General features: G+C 36.2%; 2 protein-coding genes across 2 annotated transcripts; one reads left to right on the forward strand and one right to left on the reverse strand.

Annotated features, from left to right (window-relative positions):
* The first annotated feature begins 2133 nt into the window (after window positions 1–2133).
* Window positions 2134–19565, forward strand: CCDC152 (coiled-coil domain containing 152). The gene is made up of 8 exons (XM_074932132.1): window positions 2134–2220; window positions 4796–4901; window positions 13024–13092; window positions 14135–14199; window positions 15713–15815; window positions 16493–16620; window positions 17527–17613; window positions 18128–19565. The coding sequence occupies exons 1-8, from the start codon at window positions 2134–2136 to the stop codon at window positions 18248–18250; spliced, it is 768 nt and encodes a 255-aa protein (XP_074788233.1). The 3' UTR covers window positions 18251–19565.
* On the reverse strand, window positions 18341–26475 carry SELENOP (selenoprotein P). The gene is made up of 5 exons (XM_074932131.1): window positions 26416–26475; window positions 24714–24917; window positions 22763–22975; window positions 21032–21149; window positions 18341–20132 (listed from the first exon to the last, which is right to left on the reverse strand). Exons 2-5 carry the CDS (start codon window positions 24902–24904, stop codon window positions 19479–19481), a joined length of 1176 nt encoding a protein of 391 aa, XP_074788232.1. The 5' UTR covers window positions 24905–24917; window positions 26416–26475; the 3' UTR covers window positions 18341–19478.
* Between the last annotated feature and the right edge of the window lie 1375 nt (window positions 26476–27850).

Genomic DNA, 27850 nt, shown 5'->3' on the forward strand with positions numbered 1-27850 from the left:
GGCTACAAATACAGGTTTCACTGTTACATGAAGCAAAAAATAAAGCCTTAAATTTCAAAATCAGATCATCAGCTACAATATTTTAGAAAGGATACTGAGAGAGCATGGATAACAAGGTGCTAAAAAGAGATTAAATAAAGGTGTCCGTTTTGTGACAGTCAAAAATACTTTTTAAATCTTTAATTTTCCCCTAGTGAAATAAATATAGGTCAAAATAGGTGGGACGCTTAACAAAAATGCCTTTGGAAGACATAACACATATAATGATATGCACAAAAATAAAACTGATGAGTTTTCCTGCTGGAAAAATCCAACATTAATAATACAACGTACTATTCTTAATTTACTGTTGCAGTTCAGCAGGAGTTTTATTCCCAGTGGCACTGTTGCGTAATGCTGCCAAGTGCTGAGCACATCCGGCCTTCTGAGAAAACAAATGATGCCATGGAATAAGGAAACAAACAACAGCACGCAACATGGCAGCTCCCCAAACTCCCATCCTTAGTCAAAATTTAGAGGGTGAAACACAGTTTTAAGAGCAGGATAAAAAGAAATGGTGATTCACAAACAGATAGGATGCTGCCCATATTAATGGACTGGAAAGATCAGGGCTTAGCATTCACAGTGTGTGTTTCGAATACCAACTAATAGAATATTAATATATTTATGCAGTTGTTTTACAAAATTGAATGTATCAAATAAGTATTTTAATCTCAGTTATAACAAATAATTGCATTGTAACAACAGAGGTCATTAAGATTGCTAAATTAGTAAAAAATCACTAACTGAGAAGCATCGGTTCTTTAATGTTACATATATGCTTAAAACTGTTGATTAAAAAAAGTTAATTAGCCTTAGATGATGAATGAATTTTACTCCCTCTGAGGAAACAGTGGCTACAAGAGAAAAATTAGGATTAAACACACAGAACTAATATCTTTATCTTACTGCTTTGATAAGAAGTTACATACACGTAAAGACTTGTAAATATTGAATGACTGAGAAAATAATTCAGTTATGTCATTTTGGTTCCAGCTTAGTAGTAGTTCATTTACATACCTATTTCCACCTAACTTTAGTGTAAGTATTTCTGTCTGGAAGTTCATTCAGTTTATGGGTAGTGCACACGTTCTTACTTATGGTTCATCTCTCTCATTGTAATTTTTTGTTATTTGTAAAAAGACATTTCATACATTACCACATAGAAATTATGCTTTTGTCTGGAATACACAGTTTAGCTGGAATTGGAATTTTTGTTCCATGGAGCCTGATATTCAGATATAGTTTCAGTATTTTTAGAACCATTCATACTGTCTTTCAGTTCCATCTTGCAAATGTATGTTGAAGATTCTCTAAATAGAGTTTCTCCTAAAAAATAGGAATTGTGTTAATAATCTGGAATTATATGGGTGCTTTTCCAAAAACTGTCTTTTTGCTCATATGGTTCAGGTACTGCAGTGTCTCATCACTGATGTTAAAGCAATTTTTTTATAAGAAAATGTGTAAGTAACTTGAAGCCTGGGTAGTTAAGTATTGGAGCATCTACACAGGTAAAAGCTGTAGATCCTGCATTAATGTGTGCCTGCTAAAATCTCGTTTACTTAAGTAACATTTTTTAAGTTAAACAAACAACAAAATTTCATGTGTTGCCTCTAAAATATGCACAGTAGAGAATAAGTAATCATTTCAATTGATTGACTTTTCAACTCTTTAAAGTGAGGATAAGAAGACCAATCTGTTTTAGCAGCATATCTAAAGGCATATTGGTCCTATCTTTCAAAAACACCCTAGATGCAGACCACTAGTGTATTTAGATAAAATTGCATCATTGTGTCTATGAAAGTGGTTTCAGGTTTACTTAATTGCAACAAAAATTTACAAACCATGTTGTCTAACAGTTCGATAGATTTTGCTTGGTCTGTCTGCCACTCATTCCTAGAAATGCAAGATGTTAGGTTGGTTGAAGTTTAGCTTCACGTACAAAAATAGTTTTAATTTAAAAAAGGGGTTCTTTGTTCTGCTTACATTTGTGCGTATGAAATCTTTTGACATAGTATGAATGAGAAATAAATTAATTCATAGACCTATTTTTTATATATACAGTGATCACTGGATTATATGGTCCAGAAATAAATGAATCACAGCCATGAAGAAACTGTGAAGAAAATCAGCGTGGTGAACCTCGATAAACTTTTAGATAACTTCTCAGAGATAGAAAAGGTAAGTGAAGAAGGTAAATAATGTTGAGACTGCTATCTAAAAATATTTTGTGACATTTTAATAAGATTTTAAAGCTTATTAATGTGCCTTATAATACCAACTTTAGAAAGTGTTTGTACTGACTCTATCTCAAACTAATGAGTACTTTTGTGGAGTCTGAGAAGCCTTTGTTTCCGTGCTAGAATTTTAATGGTGCAGAGACCAAATCTGGCTTCTCAGGAAAAATGTGGGAGTGTCTGTATCAGAAGCTGCTATTGCAGATAACAGTATTACAGTTTTGCTGGACTAGCCTGTTTTGCTGATTAAAGATACCAATTAGACACCAGAGTGAAAAGAGTAGGCATATTTTACTTAAAATAACTAAATAATGTAACAGAATAATACAGAAAACATATAGTAAGAAAAGACAGAACAGCACGCTTAAACAAATAAGAAAATACAGGGTAATGCATCAAATCATTACTACCTGAGAAAAAGAATAGTGATTAAGAAAGATCCATCACCACTTGCACACTTTACCATCATCCAGATCTGCAGTCGCTGGGGAGCCCCAGTTACAGCGAGGGTTTGGAGAACCTTTCCCTGCAAGTGGAAAATCCTATGCGGTGCGTCCACCCATAGGTGAGGCTTCCTTATATACCTACAAATCAGCAGGCCAGAAGAGCTGGCACCTTTGTTTTAAGCAGAAATATCTGGTTTCTTTCTCACATTATATTCCCCCAGAGCCTGGCCAGGTCTCAGGGGAGAAACTAAGGGAGTTTCCCTCCTTATCTAACTGATTTATGAGCAAGGTTACACGCCAGGTCACAGGGCCAGACAGCTGTCTCTGTGACCCTGTTATCTTGCCTATACACAAGGAAAGATAAGGATATATATATGTATTCAAGATAAACATGTTTAGTACAATACCTACTAGTATAATGGTTATCATCTATAAAATATACAGGATTCATCTATAGGTCAGCTCAGGCTTGGGCCTATTGTCCAAGCCTTAGCACTTCATAGCCGTTCAGAAATTGTTCCTTGTTCTAGAAAAATGTCATTGCCATAGCAGGAGCATCTGTTCTCATATTCCACATGCATTGAGCTCTCTTTATTTTATGGATATGACAGTTCTTAAAAGATTGATCCACTGAGGAAAATGAGTACTGTATTTCTTGTAGGACCCATGTTGGCCAGCTCTTTGGTGATTTCCTGATCAGTAAATCCACACTAAACATAATACAAAAGGGGCTTCTGATATAAATTTAGCATTTCTCATGGAAAAAACATATTGTACCAATTCCTATTGTAAGGAAATGAAAGAAGAAATTCTTCAAAGATTCGACACAGAAAACTTGAAGGACAAGCTGTGGCCATTAGATTAGTCTAAGGAATGTCACCCAAGAAAGCAGGAGTGTATCGAAGGATACACCTTCCCAGTCCCTTGCAGTTGTATTGACAAATTCCTTAGATAAGCCTCAAAAGGAGAAAACTGGTCTGAGTGAAACCAAATGTTTGCCATCAAGCATAAGGACCAATGGTCACTGTATTGTATTGGACCAGTACTTTGTGGCTTTACTGTACAAGCCAGACACCATGCTTGCCTTGCTAATGATTTCACGCTTTTGCCATTGAAGTGGTAACAAGAACTGATGAGAGGTGATCACCTCTGGCATAACCAATAAGGAGCATGAAGTCAGCAAAAATCTCTGGGAACAGAGGAAAAGCCAAAGCTGGGCAGGGCGAGTATGACCACCGACTCAGTCAGAACCCATGCTCCACCTTTTCCCTCATCTCTCATGGAAATGAGTTTGTGCAATCCCTGCCCCTCCTCTAGCATGATAATCAACTGATAAGATGAACTTAAAAGGGGACAGAAACTTTGGTGTGTGTGCACTCACCACCCAAGATTACCTGACCTGAGACAACGCTGGATCCAGGGATGGTGATTCGGATTTCTTTGACTCTATCTCCTTTTCTTTCCCTTTCCCTTTCCCTTTCCCTTTCCCTTTCCCTTTCCCTTTCCCTTTCCCCTTACCTTTCCCCTTACCTTTCCCTTCCCTTCTTAATGATTTATAAGAAACCACATTACTTGTTATCCTTTTTCAAGTTTAAATTGTTCCCTACCTCAAGTAACACATTTGAACGGATCGTTTGGTGTCGTTTCACCTTAATTTAACCTGAGGGGATCACAGAACCATTGCGACTCTCTGGGCTTCCAGTCTGGGTCATGACACCTGTTCACACCCATTACTCATGTTGGTGCTCAGCAAAGGCATTGACAACCTCATATGCAAAGCAGTAGGAAGAACCTTGCTGAGGATCGATCCAAACTGAGGACTACAGAATTGAGAAGAAACCAGTTTATAACTAGTGATGTAAGTCAGCATTCTTAGTTCTGCAGGGTAAACTCACCATAGCACGGGCTCTCACGTTTAGCATCATTCTTCTGAGTAACACAATTTCCAGAATGGCAAATAACACAGGTTTTCAGTGTTGTGAAATTTTAAAATTTTTACTAATTTAAAACTCAAGATGGAAAATTTAAATCAAAAGGTATTAATATAACTTTAGTCTTTTTCCAATTTTCTAGAAAATATCAGAAATTAATGAAATAAATAATCTGCTGGTTCTTCAGCTGGAAAAATGTAACAGGTTGTTAACATTAAGCCAATCAAAGGAAGAATCAGTAAAAGAAGGTAAGTTATTTTTTAAAAGCGATATGGTTTGTGCATATATTCAGGAAATTCTGAGAAATACTTCCATTATTTTCAGTCATATAAAATACAAAAATAAAATAGCAAGGATCTAAGATACTGTGTGAAAAGCAGTAATGTTTAATCTTGGGTCATGTAATGGAATCCATCTCATTTGCATAAACCAGATAACTTTAATCCACAAACATATTGTGAGACCTGGGTTAAAATCACTATTTTCCAGTTGATGTTAATATCCATCCATTTTATGAGTTTTTGAGTGCATGTAGTATCTATGAAATAAAAATTTCCCTTTTGTATTTTCTTTCACTTTTTCCTCTTCATCTTTTTTCTTTTGATTGTGTTATCTCTTTTCCCCAGGGAAACAATGTGTTGACAGGGAAAGAGGGAGAGCATCAGATGAGCTTGGTACACCTGATGAGGTTATTGTGCCCAAATATTTACCTTTCCCATCCATACAGGCCTCTTGAGCATCTAGTGAACTGCCAGACTGTTTACAAAGACTGCCAAACTGTTTACAAAGCCAGCCTTTTTAGGCAAACTAACATCAGTAGTTTTACCTGAAGTGCTATCCTGTGATTTATGTTAATCTATAAGGAGCTCAGATGTCTGTGTAGAACAACAGGGTGAACATTTGGGAAAAGTAAGGTCAGCACTGACACTGTCATGCCTCCAGTGGAGCTGTTCCATTGGTATCAGTGTGACAAATGTTATGTTTCACTGGTCACCAGAAACATTTTGTCCAATGAAAAATGAGCCACATTCATTCTTCAATGCATATTTTGCTGCCTCCTGAAATGTCAAAGCTTGCCTGTAATTGGAGATGGCATGTCAGACTGGTGGGCTGGTGCTTCAAGATAGCATAAAGAATTATATTTCTTAGCTGCTTGTGTGATTTGGTTTGTTTAGGGACAATCTGATAGCACTGTTCGGGGGTTGGAATATCTTTTCCCTGTAACATGCTGACTGGTATGTCAAAGTTTTAGTGTTCTTCTTTGAATTTTGCTCACTTAAATTAATTCTGTAAGGACCTTGGGTATTGGTGGAATCTGTGTCTTGTTCTGCCTAGGCATTTGTTTAATTTCTAGAAGACTGAAAAACAGCCTGAAGTGATTATTCTTTTTATCTGTGTGAGATTTAATCTCTAAAGAGGTCAGATTGAAAAATGTGATAACCCATTTAGTGTTTATAATGACATGGTCAAGATTTTATCTCAGTGACATTTCCAATTTGGTCATAAAGTGTAAGGAATAGTATATAATCCTTCAAGGCTGAGTTCAGTTAAGCTGATACCACTGTTGTAAGTTTGTTCCATAGGCTGTACTTGTGTTACTGACATCTTTAATGTGATCACTTTTGGTCATATTTCTTTCACTTTGTATAGCAGATGTCATTATGGTGCTAAATAATTATGAATGGTAATAATAGTTAATATTAAGAGGATTCAAACAGTTCAGTGGGAGATAACCAATGAAATGGCATTTACTATTTTATAGGTGGGAATTATAAGCCTCTACATCATCATAAAAAGTCTGACAAATAGAGGAGGAATTAAAGAGAAAACTATTAAGATTTTCTTTATTCTAGAAGTATATCTTTTCAGATGCGTATTTGAAAAGAGAAATAATATGTCGTGCTTAGCATAGATTTGTGGTTGCTTATTCTGTAGTTTGTAGAGTTGCTGAAAGGTGCATCTTTTTATAGAACTTTAGTATCTGACAAGCCAACTTGCTAAAATTTTCTGTTTCTTAATTTAGGAATAAACTTAGTTTCATGCTGGAGTGAGATTGCCAGTTTGTTTCTCTTAGGTCTTCACTGGGACTTAAATAATTTAGTATAATCAGAAAATAATTGAAAATGCTATTGAGTGAAGTTTGCTAATGATGTTAATCTACTCAGTTATACCAAGAATCTCATGATATAGGACGACAAGTGCTAAAAAGGGGAGAGCAGTGCATTTTATATATAAACAGTGGTTGGCCCTAGTAGGCGATTTCTCAGTAAAGAGATCTTGGTGTCCATCTGGACAGTTCTCTGAAAATATCAGTGGTCAAAGAAGCAAACACAGGGATAGGCATGATTATGGAAGAAATAGAGAAACAAACATCACGTCCCTTTAAAGTCTGTGATTTTCATGTAATGCTCTGGTCCCCACATTTCAAAATGGACTTTCCAGAGCTAGAAAAGATAACAGAGAAGGTGGCAAGGTTTGGTATTGTTAGGGAGGAGCAAGGGACAGGGAATCAGGAACCAATCATGTAGCAAGGCCCACAGAGGTAGGGGCTCCACCAGCTGAGATTCACTCCCACCACACTCATGCAGGGCTGTCCCAGTGAGGGCTGCCAGGGTCAGCCAAAAGTACAGATTACCAAACAAATATGTAGTGATGGAACAGGTCCAAGGTCAAGACAGGAGGCTGAGTCAGGATCAGGTTCAGAAATGGTAACAAGGGCCAGACATATTCTAGTGATCACTAACAGGTCCCTAGTGATGAGGCAGATCTGAAATCAAGCCAGGAAGTCACTCCCTAGGTCATGACCAGTGTCTGGATATACATGATAAGTGGCTGCAACACAGCTGCAGCGTAGCTCAAGGTAGGCCAAAGGCAAAAGTCTCAGCTTAAAAGAACCTCCCAAGGAAAGGAGAGGGAGCCATTTCTTCAAACAGCTTTTTTCAAGGTCACCAGCTGTACTCTAAATTGGCCTTGAGCTTAGCCAAACACTCAGGAGATGGGTGGGGGAGAATGCCCTTGGGGCTCTTACAGGTTTTGTCACAGTTTTGGAACATCTGAAGAAAGACTTAAGTTGACTGGAAACTTTTCAGCCTGAAGAGAAAGAATAGAGCTGCCATGACTCACAGCTGTAAAATTATGAATGGCATAGAGAAAGTGACTAGGGGATTAATATTTGCTGTTTAATGCTGTAAGAGAACTAGATGGAAATCGAACTTGTTGGATGATTTAAAACAAACAAGAGGAGGAACTTTTCCATACACTACAAAATAGTTAAATCAGTTTCACAGAAGCTTGCAAATAACAGAAGTATAGATTAGTCCAAAAAGGTTAGAAAAATTGATGGAACAAAACTTAACAAATTTGTTAAACACAAAGACAGTAATTGACACTCAGGTCTCATTTATTTTTGTGTTTTGGAAGCTGAGAGGATCTATGAAGGGTAGTGTTTATCCAGCTTTTTTTCCTCTTTCCTGAAGCATCTTCTACTGGGTGCTGTGAAGTGGGATAGTGAACTGTGTAGAACTTCAGTCTGACTCATTAGAGCCATTTGTTTCTCTAATAAGCACAAAAGACAATGCAGGACAGTCATTGAGAAACAGATCAAAAGGCCCCATTACTGACAAAAACAGAGAGGAAGGCTTTTATACAAAATAGATTTGAAAAAAGGAAAGGTGGACAAAAAGAAGTTATTCTTACCATAAAACCTATGGGATAAAATATAGGAGAGAAGGTGGAAGAGGCAGCTCAGGGAATCAGAGCAGCTGGGATGACTGCAACAAGGACTGTGGAAGTAGAATGGACTGAAAACAGATGAAAGTCAGAAGAGATATTTGAGTTTTGTAAATAGTACTGCCTCACTTCGATGAGATAAGAGTGAAATGATTTGAGGAGATAGTTATGCTGATACAACTGAAGAGAAGAACCTCTGGAGCTGTTTTGAAACACATGATGGGAAAAAATGTAAATGGCAGAAATCCAAGTAAAAATACCAGAGCAATTAGCATGAAATAGGAAGTAAAATTTTAGCAGCAGAGACAGTCAGAATAAAACAAATAATAATATTGAAGTCCTACTAGTGGTACAAATCGGTATGGATATAGATAGGAGGCAGAATTTTTAGAAAACAAGGATTCTGGTCAGTAAGAGAGATTGCAGACTGTTAGTAGCAATAACAAAGAAAAGTGAAAAGCAGAAACTTGGAACAACATGGGACTTCCAAGAGGTGGTTCTGAAAGCTACTTGATGAGGAAGTAAAAGAGATGCTGAAGGGATAGAATGTATTTAGAGACTAAGGCAGTTATCATGGATGTTCTGTTAGGTTAATGTGCTTGCCAATATGGTAAACACTTCCAAGTATCATGGCATGAAGTGCTTCTAAGTTTATATTTTTGAACCGTATTCATTAATGGTGATCAGAAAACAGAGTTTCACAAACATTTTCGGCAGCAAATTGCCATAATCTGCAGCGAATGCTGTCAGAGGAACCTTCAGGTAAACAGTTACCAGGTTACTGGAGATCAGCAGTGACCATAACATTAAAAGTATTCAAAAGGACATTACGGTTGGCGTGGTGATTATAAATTATAGTAAATATAGAATGTTCCTAAAGCATTTTGCTTTTTCTTTTTGAAATGGATAGAAATGGTCTTTGCATCTTTATCGCATTCACTCTTCGGAAGGGGTAATAGCATACTGTGTATTCAGAATCAGAGCACTAAAAGTGTTGTGTCTAGTACTTTAATTCTTTGTAGACCCTTTTGAAAGTCAAACAACTGTTAAAAACCACTCTTTATTATTGATAAGGTTATAGAGGGATCCTGTGCATAACTGGAGAAGATGCAAGGGACCAAATGTAGCATTCATACTTCCATTCTTACTCTGGCAAGTTATCCTAACAGACTCTAGTTTTGAGGATGGCTTTTATACAGTGATATTACCAACTGTGGCTTGTAAAAAAAGATTTCTCCTAGCCTTATGTCCCAAGATTGTTACTGAATGTTACTGATTTTTTATTAATTTGAGTTGATGATTTTGGGTGATTTTGATAAGGAATGATTAGGACTAATCAATTAAATGGAATGTCACAGAAATATAATTTTTTATAAAAGGTAGTGGTATAATGTTTTAAGTAGTCATAGAGATGTTTTATTTAGTTTAAAGTAACCATACAACCAGTTAGGCTGCTGGACAAAATACCATTGTTAAACTGTTTGGTAAGAATGATTTATTGCCCTGTAGACCAGGTGTTTTAAAAGTTGTATTGTGAAAGGGCCTCAAAGCATGTTAAAATTGCAATGAGAGCCAAAATCCTTGAGTAAAGGACATTGGGGGTCTTTCTTTTGAGTCAGTAGCCTGTGATGGTCGCAAAAGCAGCCCCTTGACTCATTTCAGGACTCAAGTGACCAGAAAGAGGTGGGAATAAGAAAGTGAGTTATGGGAATTGGCATGTTTATGTATGAGAACTTGATTAATATGTATTACTGTATCCTATATAATCAGCATGCTACACAAGTTGTTGGTGAGATCGCTCCCCTAGCACACAGATGTTAATAGAGTGTCTGCTTATCTACATCACAAGGGTGTTGATAATTTTTTATCCCGTTTTGGTGACAAGATGTTTCCCAGAACCCAGCTCAGTCACATTTCCCCAAAGTCTCATTTGAGGAGTTAGTCCAAAGGCAACTGAAATTTCTGGGTTTGGACATCGATTTCTTGATGAAGAGTGTCAACCACACAGTCTTAATGTATGTACATTCTCAAGCTGAAGAGCATTCTCAAGTTCATCCTGTTATGAATTTAACACAAAAGCAAATGAATTTACAGATAGGTAAACAACTCAGATTTAGAATATAAAACTTATCAGTAGACCACAAAACAATTCACAGAACAGCCAAGGAAAACATGAGAGACCACAAGATTCCAAATAAACATGCTGCTTACAGCAGAGGAGCAGAGAGAAAGAGCACTGTGGAAGGAAAAGCTGTTGTTCCACCTATCCTGAAGGGTTTGTGGCTACTAGTTGTGGTGGGGTGGAGGAAATAGACTTCTATCCTGGCTAAAAAACTCTTTGTTAGTATGAAAAATAGGAATAGGAAGAGCATTTTGCACTCCAAGAAATCCAGCAAGTGAGAACCTGAGGACTCGTTGATATCCTTTATTGCAAGAATTCTCTCTGTAGAACTGTTTAAGGTAAAAGAAGAATGGGAATTCTGAAGGAAATGCAAAGGATGAAAGAAAACATCTAAAACTCAAGGGAGAGGGGAGAGTGAAACACTTGAACCAAAGATAAGGTGGGAGAAGATGAGCAACTGACCAAGTGTATACACGTGCTGAAAGATCATAAATTAACTCTGTTTTGATAAGTTTTTTGCCAAACAAAGGTGAGATTCAGGACTACAGTTTATGTTTAGTGTAAATCATTGCAGATCCACTTAAGACAGATGCAAGTCTCTTATTCTTGTTTTCTGCTCCTAAACCTTTTCTGTGGTTACTAAATGGACTCTTGTGGTGCAGGCTACAATTCTGAAATAAAATCTACTGTAGTTTTTAAAAAGAAAGCAATCACATTATCGTATATGGAACACTTAAGGTGGCTCTATTTAGCATCTTCAGGATTGCGTATTTGTTGACTTAGTGTTTCAAAAGTATTAAAGGAAAAAGCAGTTGATGTAATTGCCCTATTAAAAAAGCAAATAGCCTCAATTATAAATACAGATGGAAGAAAGTCCATGAAATTATGGATACTAAACACGGAAAAAGAGCACTTAGGCTGTTCAGTCTTTCTGCATGTAGGCAGCATTCTTTATGGGGAAGGAATCAGACAGAATCCGTAGCAGATGCTGTGCCAGAGATCCACAAAGCTGTAACCATTTAGCAAAATTTTGCTTTTTCTTCCTTAATGTAGGCAAACAAAGCTTGTGGGTTCCCAGTAATTTTTTTTCCAGTCAAAACTGTAATTACATAAGGGATTTGCCAGTATACCTCCTTGAAAGATAAGAAAGATAAGCAGATATTCTTGGGACTGGACAAAGGAGTGTCTTGCACCCAAATAGCTGTGATTCATTGCAAGACTTAACTGCTGTCCTGTTGTTCACTGAGATGCATAGACGCCTTTCAAATTTGTGCATGAATTACAAGCATTTGGGTTTGTTTCCATACATTTTCAAATGGGAGGAAATTTGTAATAGAACTAGTGGGTACAAATGGGCATGCTAACTTAGTGCTTCCCACTTTGAATAGGATTTTTCCACAAATGTTTTTGATCCAGACAAGAACTGAGGGCAGGCAATGCTTCTGTGCTGTGCGTGCACCCTCTACTGTTCTTTTGGAAGCATGGAATGGGAGAATGCAGCTGGCTAACGTACTCGGCTGCATGAAAAGTGGACTTGATGGAGGAACTGACTACAGATCAAGAAGACTGAATGGAAAACTGAATCTCTGAGCTGGGATCTTAATTCATCTTCCTGACTCCATTATTTGTAATGTAGTCTCTAATTACACAATCTATAATTTTCAACAGAGCTTTGGTCTTAGGAGATGAGTAACTGGAAATTAAAAGCCACTTAATAAATGTAGTGGTACTCTGGAAGTAGAAAGAAAGGCTTCAAGAGTAAGCAACCTCAGTTTTAAGTGTCCCCAAATCTTCCCAGTCGTTGAATGTTTTGTAACTTTACTGTTAAGGTTACAAGGAGCATAAGGGGTAATAGTTTTAATGAAAAACTAATGTTATATTACAGACAGTCTGTATGGTGTTCAAATATTAAAAATATAATTAATAAAATTATTAAATAATAATATGTAAACTGATAAATCACAAGTTGCATGTATATACATACACTCACATTATTAGTTTAAAAATAAGAGGGATTAAAAAATAAAAAGGGATATAGTACCATATTCTGAATGTCTCCAAGTTTATGTTGAGCCACAAAATGAATGTTAATATGCACTTAAATGGCCTGAGAAACTGCAATGAGGAATAGTGTTGGTCTTGTTAAAAAGAATCTTGTCAAAAATAACAGTCAGGAAAGTAAGCCTGAGTTTCATTAATTACACCAAATTGCTGGAACGCTGATATGGAAAATGTCTATTATTGCCCAGAAAACAATAACATCCATTCTGGCTAGAAACAAGAATGTAATAGTTTTATCAAGTATTGCTTGATAAAATTTGGTTTAATATATTGTCAAACTAAAAGCTAAAATTAATCAGTAATCAAGCAATAATAACTAATTTCCATAGTCAATAAAAATACTTAGATGAATATTTAATCAATATTCTTATAAAATATTTGAGAAAAGTTTATAAACAAATATTAAATTAAAATTGTGAAGAAATTATTCAAAACCCTTGATCTTTCATTTCTTTTAGAATGCACTACTCTACAGAATGTGATAAAGGGTCTAACACAAACCATTGAAAACCACTGTAATGTGAAAGGTAAAAGAAAAATGTTCTTGTATATTTTGCACTGTAATTTAGAAGAGCAGGCATTTAAACTTTATATTTACTGTTTTTTTCAGAGAGAGAAAGTCACTGGCAGCAAAACATTAAAAAATTATTTAAAATCAGTCTTGTGCAGATTTTGGTGGTCTATATGCTTAATGAATGCCTATGCCTATTATCCTACTTAGAATCCACATGTAAAAGCAGTCCTGCCTCAGTGAGGTTTTTTAATCAATAGTTGGGGTTTAAATTTATTTCAACATAGCACAGACAGTTTTACAAAAATTGAGAAAGTATCATTCAGTTGTTGGACTGTAGTCTATTGAAGTGTTTAGGCATATTTTTTATCACTTTGTTAAAGAGTCTTAATTCTCAGTATAATGCTATTAAAATGTAGCTGTTTTCCAGAAATACTGGACAATTACTCATTGGTATTTTAAAATACGTAAATATTTGCTATATCTTTATACAACAGTATAGCTGTACATCATGTAGTTAATTTTATATCTATTGTGTGTTCAAGGCATATATGCATAGATATTAATAAACTTTTAAAAATGGGAAGTATAGGGCTGCCTTTAATACTCAAAGTGACTTCTAATAATAAAAAGAAGCATTATCTAATTTTCTCATTTCTGTTTTTGAGATACTTCTTTCCCATTTTGGGAAATAAGTACTTAAAAAGTTGCATCTTCCAATTTGAAGCTCTTGTAGCCATTATAATAATCTTTTATTTTCTGAGCCAGAGAACTTTGCATCAAGATTTTCTTGAATGCTTCAGAATTATCCGAAGGCTAAAGACAGTTCAAAGGAGTAATATCAAACAAATATTATGATTAAACTATAAATTTTCTTGTTAAAAAAATGGAGACTGAGATTATATAGCTCTGTTAATTATGATTATCATGTCTACAAAAATTTTCTTGAAGTTCAGACAAGTCAAAAAATGAAAGTAATTTCCTTATTCTGCTTTTATACTAATAATAGTGTCAAAATGTACTTTTTAGTGTACCATATATTTTTTTTATTTATGTAGATGAAAATGATAGACTGAAGGGTACCATTCACATCTTGGAAGAGAAATTAAAGACTCGTGAACAGGTACACCACAAATGATCATTCTTTACGTAGAGGAATAATATTTTATCTCTATTGTAGCAGTTCATATATCTTCATATTCTTGGGTCTGCTACCAATACTGTTACTGTTGTACTTTTCCTAACGTTTGTCATGTGGAAAAAGAGCAGTGTTGTTCTCATGACAGTATCAATATGAGAATGTCTCAGTGAGTCTAAGAGGTCAAAACTAAGTGCTGAGAACTCTAACTCAATCTAAGATGCACTCTTTTTTTTTTTTTTTTTTAGCTGTATTCAGCTTTAAATTCAACGTTGCATCTTAAAATCTAATCCCTTGCATTAAAATATATTTTTGAGTGGAAATAAGGTTTTGATATTCGAGAAGCCAGCTGTACTGCCAGAGAATCAAGAACTGTCTGAATTTTGTCTATAGTTTCTTTGGGAGTAAATGCTACAAAGATAATAGGCCTCTACTTTTTATCTGTGTCTTATAATAAATGCCATTTACCATCTCTCTACTTTTTACCTATGCCACTCATTTTGGGAAAGGAGGTAACACCAGAAGGGCTAGTCACAAGTCATGTTAGTTCTCTGTGCTAAGATTGCTGATCTGTTTGTTACCTGGATAGGATCAGGAATCTCACTGCTGATTTTCTTTGCCTGTGTTTGTACTATGAGTTAAAATTAAATTTTTATACCAATAGAGCTGTTATCTTGACAGTTTGGCAGTAAAATAAGTAATGCCTTCTTCAAGACATGAGAAAACTATGATTCTATACATTAGACATGTGTATAGGCATGGTGGAACATCCTAGTGTTGTTCTGAAGACACTTAATTGACAATGTCCGTATCTACTATTACCACCAATCAGTAAGTGACTTTGTGAGTGCCTCTGACCATTTCTCTGGTGAGTGGCCACCTACCAAGGTGGCTCTGACAACAGCTTTGGAGGAAGAACCTCTGCATTTGCAGCTACAGCCAATTCCTTGGTAATTCCAGAGTAGGTATTGGACCAAACTTACAATAGGTGTGTTCAAACTCTTCACTTGAGTATCAGTGCCACCAGCATTACTACTCCTGGTATCACTGACGTTTCTACTGCTGCCAGTATGAAGTTGTGGAATCCTTGGTATAAGAAATATTAACAAAATTAATATCTCAAATATGATGTTGTACAATCTCACAGTCAAAAATACATAAAAGTAAAACTAGTCACTTAATCTAACTGCAGCATTGTATCAGATCCCAGATTGGGGAAAGGAGTGTTACCTGTACCTTTGCCTGTTCTCCTAATAAGTACAATTTCTAATTTTATATTAATTGATAGCTATAATACAATGAAATCTGTCACATTTTTCATCTGTGGACTTCAGCCAGATTGTGTAAGAAGTAACTTGGCATTTTGAATTTATTAGATCAAGGATAAAACAAGTACTGAATTAGAGACTACTGTACATTTTTACATTATTGTTATGCTTTGCAGAAGACTAAGAGCACAGAAACCTCAAGATTTTTATGAAGCTTTTTACATTTGCAGGAATATAAAGATCAGATTGAGAAACTTATGATAGAAATTAAAAACAAAGAGGAAGACCACAAATTAGAAATAACACAGTTGAACTGTGATATAAGAAAAAAATGTAAGTTCTCTGAATACTGAATGCTATAGCATTGGGTGAAGCATGTTGTAACCTGTAGGAGCTATACTTCATCTAGGACAAGTTCTACTTCTCAGTGGAAACATATGAAACGAAAGCCAGAATTGGACAGTCTTTTTAATTCAGTATTATTTTTGCTCAAGAGAATAGACAATGGCAATTAGACAACAATACAGCAACACAGGATGAACAGAAATTCCCAGAGAGATAGAACAGTCTGACAGAAGGAAATTTTGGGTTAAGTTTTGACTGGAAAGTTGCTTTGAAGTATAGACTGCTGTTAGAGTGTTCCAGCTATGCTCAGGAGAGTAGGAGGGTTTTTTTACAAATAAATAATACTGCAGTGAGAAAAAACTGATTTCAGTTCTAATTTTTTCCATTACTGGCATATCCTTGAAGAGTAGGATTTTTTGGTCATTCATGTAGCTGAAAAAAGCCAAATTCTTAAAATGTGATGCTGCTTTAAAAAGACTCTATCTTACTAGATTGGGACAGGGTGGTTTTCATACAGTTTTAAAGTATGTTTTTTGCTTGAATGAAATTGTTTTCCTGAAATACTGACCTGCTGTTCAAGAAAGTTTTAATATTTGGGAAATAATGTTATTTTTCCATCTAAACATCTTCTCTAATCATCATATTTGGTATTTCTGTGTTACTAGTTGAAGTAAAAGAAGTGGAGTATAGAGAACAGAGTGAGAAAAAAGAACTGGAAATATTAGAGCTAACAAGGCAGCTGAAAATTCAAAATGAAGAGAAGCAGAATGAAATAATTAAACTGCAAATAGAGGTATGCATTACAAAGCTGAGTAAAGATCAATTGGGTAAACTTAGGAGAGACTGTGTAGTGAAAAATGTTAACTATTACTTAACAAAGTAGTATGGTGGAATCTAGGAAAACTTTAAAAAATATTTTCTTCACAAATACCAGTGGCATGTGCTCCCTTCCACAATGGTATCTGAGTTGCTTCTGCTCAGGAATCGAATTCTGCCTACAGTACAGGGAACTGAAGTTTGCTGTGTTCTTGTTTTAAATTATTTTGAAAATTTTGCTATAAATCTTTTTAAATGCTTTCTCCTTATTTTTATTATTTTTAATTTCTGAATGCTGGGAAATTGTGTTTCTTTACAAATCTCCAAGAGCTTGAAGACATCTAATCCTGTAGGGATTCCAGACACAGACTTCAACATGTATTTCATGGCTCTGGTCTTAAGCCACTCTTTTTACAGAAACAGTTAGGGAACTACTTCAAACCTTTCACATACCAAAAGAGAAATAAGGTGTGACGGTGTTCAAGCTGAGTTGTCCTTGGAATGTGAGGGAAAGGTGATGGTTTCAGAGGTTTTTAGCATCCTCTCCATTTTCTCTTCCTCCTGACATGTGGCTTTGGATCCTTCAAATTTTTTTTTTTAGTAGCCATCTTGTGTGCCTAAATTTATTTGGTTTATCATATTTGTACCAATTTATTTCTGCAATATTTTGAGGCATTTCTTAAAGAAAGGTAGCCTGTAACTGCATTCTTTTAAAAATTAGCTTAAGTAGCTTCATTGTCTTAGGCCTAAAGAGTAGAAAAGCTTGCAATTACTACTTTCAGGTACAAAATCCAATGTAAAAAAGTTTAAATTATACTTGTATTATTTAAATTTATTTTTTTTTTCTGTTGGTTCTTAATGTTTGGTCTTTTCCTGATTTCAGTTCAATGCTAAATTAGCAAGAGTTCAGAATAAAACAACAAAATCATTTGCAGATGCTTCTGTCTTTCCACAAAGTATCTATCGAAGGGTAGGTACCTCAATAGCCTGCAGACACTACTGTTACAGCCTGTTTCAAACAGCAGTTCCCTGGGGTTCTACTCTGTTCTGCAATGGAACTTTGGGGATGGGGCAGCAGAATTTCATGTTTAGGAGTCCACTTTACTCACACCTCCACACATCCCTCCCACCTCCATACAACTCATTTCATGTCTCTGCACCAATAGTGATATAGTTGGGGTTTAACAACAAAAGCCCACATGCAAAGTGGTTTTAGTACAGCATTGCTGACCTGGGAACTTAAGAGAGAACAGACATAAATAACTGTGACAGAAATTATATATGTGCATTATCATTTTTGTAGGCTTCAGACTTTGGGATGTCACAAAAACAGGATTCTGGTGAAGTCATCTTTGTAATTCTGTGATACAAAATACTGAGAAAAATATTCTTACTAAAGTATTTCTCATTAGTAACAGCATATTGTATCGCTACATAATTCTGTGTGATGTTCAACAGTGAAGCTTTTGCTTGCATTTTTACAGAAGCTGCAGCATCTCCAGGAGGAAAAAAACAATGAAATTGAAATTCTCCGAGACACCATAAGAAACTTAGAGCAACGTCTTATTAAAGCCCAAGACCTGCACTTGAAACAGAGGCGACTTTGAGTAAATGACATGATGTATTTCAGTACTACATGCAATGAGAAATGGAAACAGTCTATTTTAAACTGTGCACCTGAAAGTAAAAACAAGATATGAAGAAATACAGAATATTTTTTATTGAAAAAGCTCTTGTCAGATATTCCAGAGGCATGCATTCTGTGTATATTCAGGGCTACTTTCTTGCTAATCAGTATTCACCATAAAAAGATTCAGGTTTCGTAGGAGTAATAATTTCCCTATTAAACCATCATTAATTATGGTGCACACTTTCAAAGCTGTTTTCCTTTCTTGAATATTCTTCTCTTCATCCAGGAAGCCTTCAAACAACTATGATTTTACTTCAACTCCGTTAATCAAAGGTTAGGAATGCTAAGCTACACACAGAGAAGTTATATAAGTGTAAGAGATATATTACCTTACTAATTAATACAGAGTTATCAAATTCAGCACTGTTATAAACAAACATAAACATTAAACCAAGATTAAATTTGTTCTGACTCTTCCTCTTCTTGATACTGATTCTGCATGAAGAGTTGTTAGCATTGCTTCTCACTTTAGGCCCAATCTTACTGATTTAGTGGGATTTTACAAGCTGTAGTAGTATATATTAATGGACCCTGATACCATATCTAAGCCACAAAAGTTAAGCATATAAATCTGTTAAAGTAATTCAATTACTGGTTCTATCTTACATTTGAGATAAAAAGTTATCTTGGCACATTGCTTAGAAATACTCTTCTTGTATGTAATGTGTATCCCCAGGTTTGGAAAAAACTAAACAACTTCTGAATAGATTCTACCTTCTTAATAAAAAATGATTAAAATATCTCTTTTGGTTATCTTCTATTCTTGATTGCAAAACATCAGACAAGAGCCCCTAGGTCATAGTTTATGCTCCTGTCCTCACAAATGCAAGCAGAACGTTAGAAGAGAAACAAGAAAGACAAACTAATCAAGAATGCAGACACCTTCCCAGTACAACTGAAAAACAAACTACATGACAATTAAATTTCTTTAAGTTATAAATCATTTCACTGATGGTATTTGAAGGTCTTGTGTAATTCTAAAAGCTCTGCTCTAAAAGTCTTCTTGTTTACAGTATTTTAACTCTGTCCACTTGTCTTAGTATGATTTTTAATTGGGGGTAATAAAAAGATTAAGTATCTGTTAATTTTGCCACTCACAATGACACAAATTTAGACAGTAGGACTCCCTTGCATTTTTAAGGTGCTTAGTTTGTTTTTCAGGCTCAGTTTTTTTCCTTTTCCTGTCACTGTCAGGTGTCACTAGTTTCACTTGCTCCTGCTGCTGGTGACTGTCAGGCAGCAGGAAGCAGACGTCACTGTCAAGATTCAGTGATGTCCTCTGCTAACAGCTGACCATGTCACCTGCAAGAATTGGGCAGTGCTCCACGACACTGTCAAGTGACAGAGTTTCCTAGCTCTTCAAACAGAAGGTGTCGACAATGACAGCATCAGCTACTAGAAGTTGAGTCTGATGCTGTCTGCCAATTTCAAGTTAACTGGTTTTTACAGCTGGTTTTCCCCTTTTTTCATAGATTTTTATCTTGTGTAATTTCCACACTTTCTCCTGGAGGAACAGGGTCTACTTGTTCATGACTACCTGTCTGATCATGTCTGTTATGGCCAAAAACTCTATGACGCCGACCACCGTGAGGATGATATCTTTGCGATCCATAAGGAGCCTGACGGTTCTCATTTGTGGATCGGTGACTGCCCTCGCGATAGTGGTGGTGGTGGTGGTGTCTATGTCTGTGCAGGTTGTGGTGATGTGAATGTTGACCAGTTGGTTTGGGTTCTATCTCCGCTAGCTTTTCATCTGCTTTTTTAGTGATGTTTTCACATGTACCATCAATATCCAATTTCTGCAAAACAGAAGCCTGCATTAAATACAAAACATTCTATTTAATTAAACTAGTTGTATAATATTAATGATCTTAACATTTCTGCAGAACCTGAAACCCAATTTTAAATTATCTGTGCTACTTTGCTGAAGATAGATATGAATGTTATCAAAAAGAACCTCCTACAACGCCATTGATAACTGGACAGGGCTCTTAATGTAAACTTTTAGGAATTACAATCCAAATAATTGTTAATAAAAATAGTAATTGTTCTAGGATCCCACATCTGACCTGCCCAAGGCCTACATTTATCTGGAAAACTGGATTATGGGATCAAAAATTATTATTCTCATTGAACCTTCATGACTATGTATGTATATTTCCTGATAGTCCTTGAAGTAGTTCTTATCTTTAGTTATCAAAGCTACCCTTCTTTTATAACAGTAACAATAATTTGTCACTTTGTATTAAATTTTTTAAATTAACTATTATATACCATATTTAAATGTAAATTAAAAGGAATAGTAAGTCAAACCAGCTCAGATTTGATTCCCAGGTTTTTAAAAAAATTACTACTTGTTTAAGTACCTACCTGTCCCCAAAAACTAGAGGAGCTAATTGCTCACTAGTTGTACATAACTCCAAAACCAGAATTAGCTTCCCAGATTGCATTTAGATTTCTGAAAATTATTTGCATTTCTATCAAGGGCAGGAATTCAGATAACCAGTCTATTATAAATTAGAGTTAATTCACTTTGAAAAATGTTTAAAAGCTCTCTGTCAAGACACATGAAACATGTACATTCTAAATCATGCCTTTTTGGATTAATCATACTGAAGGTTGTTTTTTTTTTTTTTTTTAAGTACCAGTCAAATCCAGTTTCCTTTCCTAGTATATACAGAATCAAACAAGAAAATACCGTGTAAGAGCAGTTTCCACACTTGTTTTCACAGTAAGCAATCTTAATAGATTCTTCTACATATTGGAAAGACAGGAAGGAATAGGGCAGACCCAGATGATACACTAGACGGCCACATCTAAGGAGAGAAAGAACTCTGTGGTTACATATACATAAAAATATACCTAAAATTAAGTATCTCTTCTTATCATACCTTATTGTGTTCACATCAATCCACCCACACTGTACAGTCCCATGGAGAGTGTTTCTGTCCAAGGAGTTTACACGTAAAATGCCACTCAGCTGCATCAATCGATAGTGTGAAGTGTGATTTCTGGCTGACATAGTAACTACACTGGCACAAGCCTCTAGTTTATTGGCATTCAGATTAGCAAAGGTACACTCATTACAGACCTATCTGGCTAACGAGGAGGGCCGTTTGCAAACGTTGTTGCATCATTGCAAAGAGTGTTTTCATGAAACATAACATGTATTTCGATTGGAACATGAATTGCTGTGCATGTGCATTAGAGATTTAGAGTGGATGAAGGGATTTTTATGGTGCCTATTTGCACCATGTCTGTACTTGAGTGTTCTGGTATGCACCTGACTACACAACTGGTATGTTCAAAGGAGCTGGAGTAAATACAAAACTTGAACACAAGGGCACCTTGTTAAGTACCCCACCTGCAATGTCAACACACAGTCCTCCAGCCTTACCTCCCTACCACTCCACAGTGCACGTCTAGGACCAGCAACAAGCAAAGACATCATTACCAATGAAGGCACAATAAGGACATACATTCCTAGAACCATAATGGATCATGGCCAGACTAGTGCCAAATGTAGTGACAGTGTATCTTATGTGTTGGCAGCACAAAACTGTTAAAGCTTTCAAATGATGCGGATCAGATGTCAGCTCTGGGGTCCCTCCATAGACTACATACAGCCTTCTGTTTGTCTGTCATACAACAGCAACCTTCCATACTTAGGTGTATTTGCTGCTGTAACATGCAATCACTTTCTAAAGATCATTCCAGTTCTAGTTTCATCCCACAAACCTGATTTAGATAACGCATTCAATTTCATCATATTACCGAAAAGAAGTTAAGTAACTTTCCTTATTAAACTTAATGATGCCTCAGTATGAAGTGAGAACATTCGCTACAGTAACATAATAGTAATTAGGATGGGCATGTTAGAAGTGCAGGACTTCTAGAATAATTTCCATCAGAACTGAACTAAAGCGTTATTACTGGTTCTGCCAAAAGATATATGCCCCAGAATCCTATGATCAAAAACCTGTTTTATTCCAAAGTCATAAGTTTTACCTAAGGACTAATTTTTCTGTATGGCTACACGACATCTTCAACAACCCCAGTCAAGATGTTTTTGTGATAATTCAGATGGTTTTTCTCACTTGCTTCTACTTTCACATAATACATGGATGTAATTAAGCTGTCTGAAAATAAAATCGGTGTAAGACCAGAATCATGCTATCAAATTCTACACTCAGTCACAGTAATTATAAAGAAAAAATTTATCCCAAACTTATTTAGCAAAATCAGACTTCTTTTGTAGCTTCTTTTTCCTGATAAATGCAAGTGCTTTATTTAGTGCAACTTAGAAGTTGATAATGATGTTTTTGTTTTGAGGTAACCAGGTTATTTGCAAATCAATGAAATATAGAAATTTACGAAGCATTCCTCTAAATACACAGAAGTATTTTCCTGTGTTCTCTAACACACAGACCTGTCATAGATGAGAAAATCATCTTTGTTCCCATTTAAGGTAGTCCAGACATCAGCTTGCTGTTCATCTTGCTGGTAGACAGTAATAGAGTCTGAAACACTTTCTTTCAGTAAGTGAAATTTCCTCTGGGAATAAGTTCCCTGATGGTTGACAATCACATATGAGATATTGACCAGTCCTTCATTCTCTAACTTTACTCGCAGGTCCTCCAATCTAGTGGAGAATGTAAAGAAAAAAATCGTAAAATCATTAGAGAATCTAAGATTTGCCAACAAAAGTTAGTATGCTCCATTTTTACTTTTATTACAGTGAATGTTATTTTCTTCCAGTTTTAATGGCAACAGTCTAACACTATTAAAACACCCTTGTCATTTGCCATGACCATCAACTAGACTGTCACCAAACCAGACTCTACAAGAACTAATGTGCCACAGGTCCTGCCCTTGTGAGTAGAATGCAGTACTAAGCAGACATCTGTTTTCAGTCTGAATTCAGTGTTATTTTTATTTCAGTTCTTTCACACTCTTCATGGTCTAACACAGTTAGTTTAGTTGATGTCTTTATTTAAATGCGGAGGTTTTGGTCACATAGTTGGTTAAAGAATGATACCATAAATGCAGCAGGAAGATGAATAATCAAGAAAGCAAACCCACAGTAAAAGGCCAGTAGCTTTCCCACTCATCTTCACATGGCTCTTTTCTAGAATAGCCAGAAAAGGGGTATTACAGCAACTGGGTCAAGGGATGGCCATAGAATGTGTGCACAATCTGCCTGGCAGTTATTCATCTTCCCCTATCACAAAAGTCCTTCTTTGCTCTATAGTACAAAAAGCTGCTTTCTTGCTGTATGATGCAGGGATTTTTTTCCTTTTCGTTTGTATCCTTCCTGCTGAATTTCTCTAGAACCCCCCCCCCCCCCCCCCCCTCCAGTTTCAGGAAAGAGTCTAGAACTTGAAAGATTCTTTAAAACCTTTCCAAAATGTACAGAATTAATCCCAACTACCTTGAAAGTCAACCACAAAGCCCACTTTTGACTTTGATGGAGCCAGAGATTTACCACCACTTTTCAAGTCTAGTTCTTAAAAAACTTGGAAAGGCTATTATAATATGAAGCTATGTAGCCTAGAGGGGGAAACTAAGATGCTGTCAGAGTGGCTAAAATCCAGCTCTGAAACCAGTACTATGAATTTTTAAACCAAAATTATTTCACAATCACTAAATCAATCCAAGATAAGGGCTGTATGCAACTCCTCTTTGGGTCAGCTCAGAATTATTTTCTTGCTGCACTTATAATACCCAATTATTTGCACAGAAGTAGGTTCTAGTAACCAGAACATCAAAGTCCCAGGTCTTGTATGAAAATATAACACTGATCATTCCCTTGAACACTTAATCTATTTTTTGAAAGGCCAGTCTTTATCTTCTGATTTTATTTTTTTTTTATATCTAGGACCTCTAAACAGAACTTGAGAAAGCATATTAAAAGCACCATGCCTTGATCTGCCTTTTCCCCTACAGATCTTACATAAGAAATGAGTGATTACAAATCTCTGTTTCAGGTGTTCTAGCCATGTCAGATTATGATGATGTTTCCTGGCTTCAGCATCTTTGCTACATGAATCATCTGTTGCTAACTGAAGCACAGTCTTGAGGAACTGTTTCTGCTGGGGTTTCATGTGGTTTATGTTTCATTAATGTCAAGTTGATCATACTTTTATGTTGTAAATATAATCTGGAGAAGACAATCTGACACTCAGGACTAAGTCAAGAGATAAAGAATCTCAGACACAGACCACTCCTGCTAGAGTTAACCTGGTCATTAGCTGGGATGGCAGCAGTTGAGGAAGCCAGAGTTCACTGAGTGCATCTGTAATTGGGCACATGGATTATCGCTAGATGGCATTAAAAAACTGACCAGTCATGTTTTAACAAAAACCAGGATTTGCACTTACCTGGAAGCCTGCAACAGGCACAAATATCAGCTAGCTTGGAGGAGAGCCACCACCGTCACTGAGCCCCTGGAGTTCAGCATTGGGTTCTCCTCCCCAATATGCCATTCTGGGGGCTCCTTGCAGTTCTGGACCTCTGTCCCTCCTCCTGGGAGGAGACAGAGAGCCAGAACCAGGCCCAGCCCTGCCCACATGGCTGGGCTTTATCTGAAATAAGAGAAAATAAACAAAATGAGATCAACGCCTAAACGAAGTTCAGACTCTGAAATCCCCATAACTAAACACAGCACAATACTGGCTCTATTCAGTTTTTAAAAACCCTGTAAGAATAAATTTGAGCTACTTTGTTTACTGCTTGATCATATTTCCCTCATTTGAAGTGGAGTTCCCCTATAATAAACAGGCAGTAATTTTTTTTGTTGTTGTTGTATATGAACAGCTGAAAAGTAAGTGTTCAGAATAACTGGATTTTCTTTTAATGCTGCTGATCAGTCTACATTGCTCCTTCCTCTTTGTAATTTCTTCTTGACTGTTTTTAACACTTCAGTGATTTTAAAGTGGCCTCATCCCTTGTGTTTTGAAATAGGTTGTGCTGAGACAGTTGACACCAATAAGAATCTAGACCAGTTCACTCCAGATTCCAGAGTAATTCCACTGACTTAAAAGTACTTGCAGCAACAGTGTATTTTGTACACTGCAAGTATTAGAGAATTTGGCAGAAATTAAAAAAAAAAAAAAAATTAAAGATTCTTGTAAGTCAGTCTGTAGCATTTGGATCCCATTGAGAAAAATATTTCTTAAGAACACAGGCACTAGAACGAACAAATTTTGCAAAAACAGGAAATGAAAAGTTTCAGCATTCCTCAGATCTTAAAAAAATCTTCTACGCACACTTAGTATGGTTAATGTTTATAAAAATCAAAGCATGTGAGAAATTCTGTAATTACCTTTTCCTCTTATTCCATTAACATAATAATTTTGGCTTAGTATGTTCAGAAAACACCCATTATTAAGAACTACACAAAGTTATAAAACTGCTCCCGAACACATCCCACATTGTGGAATTGTATGATTTCACAACTCACATCAAGGTCTGACAGTAAACACAGAATGTTTTGGAAACACCAAGTTCTGATAAATAACACACATTTCAAAGATCTTGTTATAGTCTTTAAAAAAAAAAAAAAAAAACAAACAAAAAAAACACAAAAAACCCAACACTTTAATAATTGATCTTTTAAAAGAAAATCCAACTACTGCAAAGTCAACATAATTTATGAAATCCATCTCTCCCTAATGTTTCTTTCCTGCAGTCCTACCAAAAGCATTTTAGGTACAGTACTTTAAAAAGTAATTGTGCTCCAATAGATATCAACACAGCCAGTTTCTTACTTTTTCCACGTATCTGGAAAGCTGCCCACCTTTATATTCATTATAAACACATGAAATTCCTACAACATCTTGAGATGCTTCTGTGCCTTTATAGCCTTCTGCAGCACTGGCATACTGCACCCAGCAACAGTTGTCTCACCCTGCGAACTAGATGAGAGCTGTGTTCTGAATTATACTTCCCTTCACATTTCAACTTTCTAGTTGGTTTCCAACGGAAATTTCCACAGCCAGGCTTTTCAGCCAAAGAAACAAGCAGACACTCTGCCAGATCTTAAGTTACGAAGCTCTTTCACAGCAAAACCAGCAGACTTACTCTTTCCTCCCCGCCCTCCTTAGCAGCTCTGCTTAACTCCGCCGCAGAAGAAAACAACACAGGGAACAGGGCTGTGGTATTTATATGGCTCTTGTTTATCTCACTTTGCAGATACGGTTCAAAGTTCAGGGAGCTTATTCTGAACGACCTTGCAAGCAAAGCAAACCCCTTTTGCAAAATTAGTCAAAATATTTCTCTGTTAAAGTAATTCTCAGTGGAAACCATTTTCTGTGCAGAGTGGCAGGGTATTTTTAATATAATGACTTTGAATATCTGGTTCTGCAGTTTGTCAGTCACCCCAGTCAGCTGGAGGTAGTGGTACAGTCAGAGGAGGGGGGTGGGCCGAAGACTCATTCTTTTCTGAACACAGTGGTAACCACAGTGAGAGGGGGAAGGTACTTCTCTATTTATAAAAATGCTGAGCTAGTAGTTTTTTTCTCTCATATGCTTTATCTGATATTTGCCTTAGAGAACAACGTACCCTCCCTGAGGACACATGCAGTACAGAGCTCCTTTTGCCCAGCTGCTTTTAATTACATCACTGGGCTTTAAAGCTCTCTCTAGAACCTGCCAGTTTATCAACTTCTCTTGAAGGTTAGAGCCTAGATCTTCAGCCATTTCATCAGTGTAGCTACATGAAAGCCATGAAACTCTACCAGCTGGCAACAGCCACTTAACTCTCTGTATTAGTCTGTCAAGTTTTTTTAACATCATCATCAACTGAGGTGTCTGCAGACATTCAGCTTAACTGTTTCCTTACTCTCTTTCCTCAATAAGAATTATTTACACACAGAATGTTTTATTTTGACAGAAGTTTGCTTGATTTTGTTTTCCTTCAATGTGCATGTTATGTGTATTTATGGAGAAATAAATGCTTAAAAGCTTGGTGTGTCCTCAGAGTTTAAGGTGGTGAGACTTATATGGCCTAGTTTTATTGCCTGAGACTCTGTCTTCGGCACAGATGAGCTTTATGCTTCTGGTTGGGTGTGAGAATTGGAACTGCTCACCTTGGGGTTTATTCTGTATAAGTCCTGTGCTCAAGTCAGTGGAAACGACAAAGATCCGAAGTTTTATTGGGTAGTCTTGGAGGACACAATACAGAAAACAGACATCAGACTGGGACTGAATTTTTTTTAAATGTGGAATGTGCTCACATTCCTTATATTATTAGGGAAACACATCCTTGTATTATTTGCTGGACTGGGACCAAGCCCTCATAACTGTGATTATGTCCTTTACTATTCCAAAATGATAGATTATTTGCTGGGCCTCCTGCCTCAGGATAGGTTCTTGTTTTTCAGTGCTAATAAAGCCTTCCAAGGTTGGCTAGAAGTAAGCATCTGATATGTATCATCTCTGTCAATTCCTAAATGAGCACTAAAGCAGACAAAAAGAAATGAAGCAGGTATAGATCTATTAATAGGGAGCTCATAAA

Source organism: Athene noctua, chromosome Z (genome assembly GCF_965140245.1).
Source record: "Athene noctua chromosome Z, bAthNoc1.hap1.1, whole genome shotgun sequence".
Taxonomy (NCBI): Eukaryota; Metazoa; Chordata; class Aves; order Strigiformes; family Strigidae; genus Athene; species Athene noctua.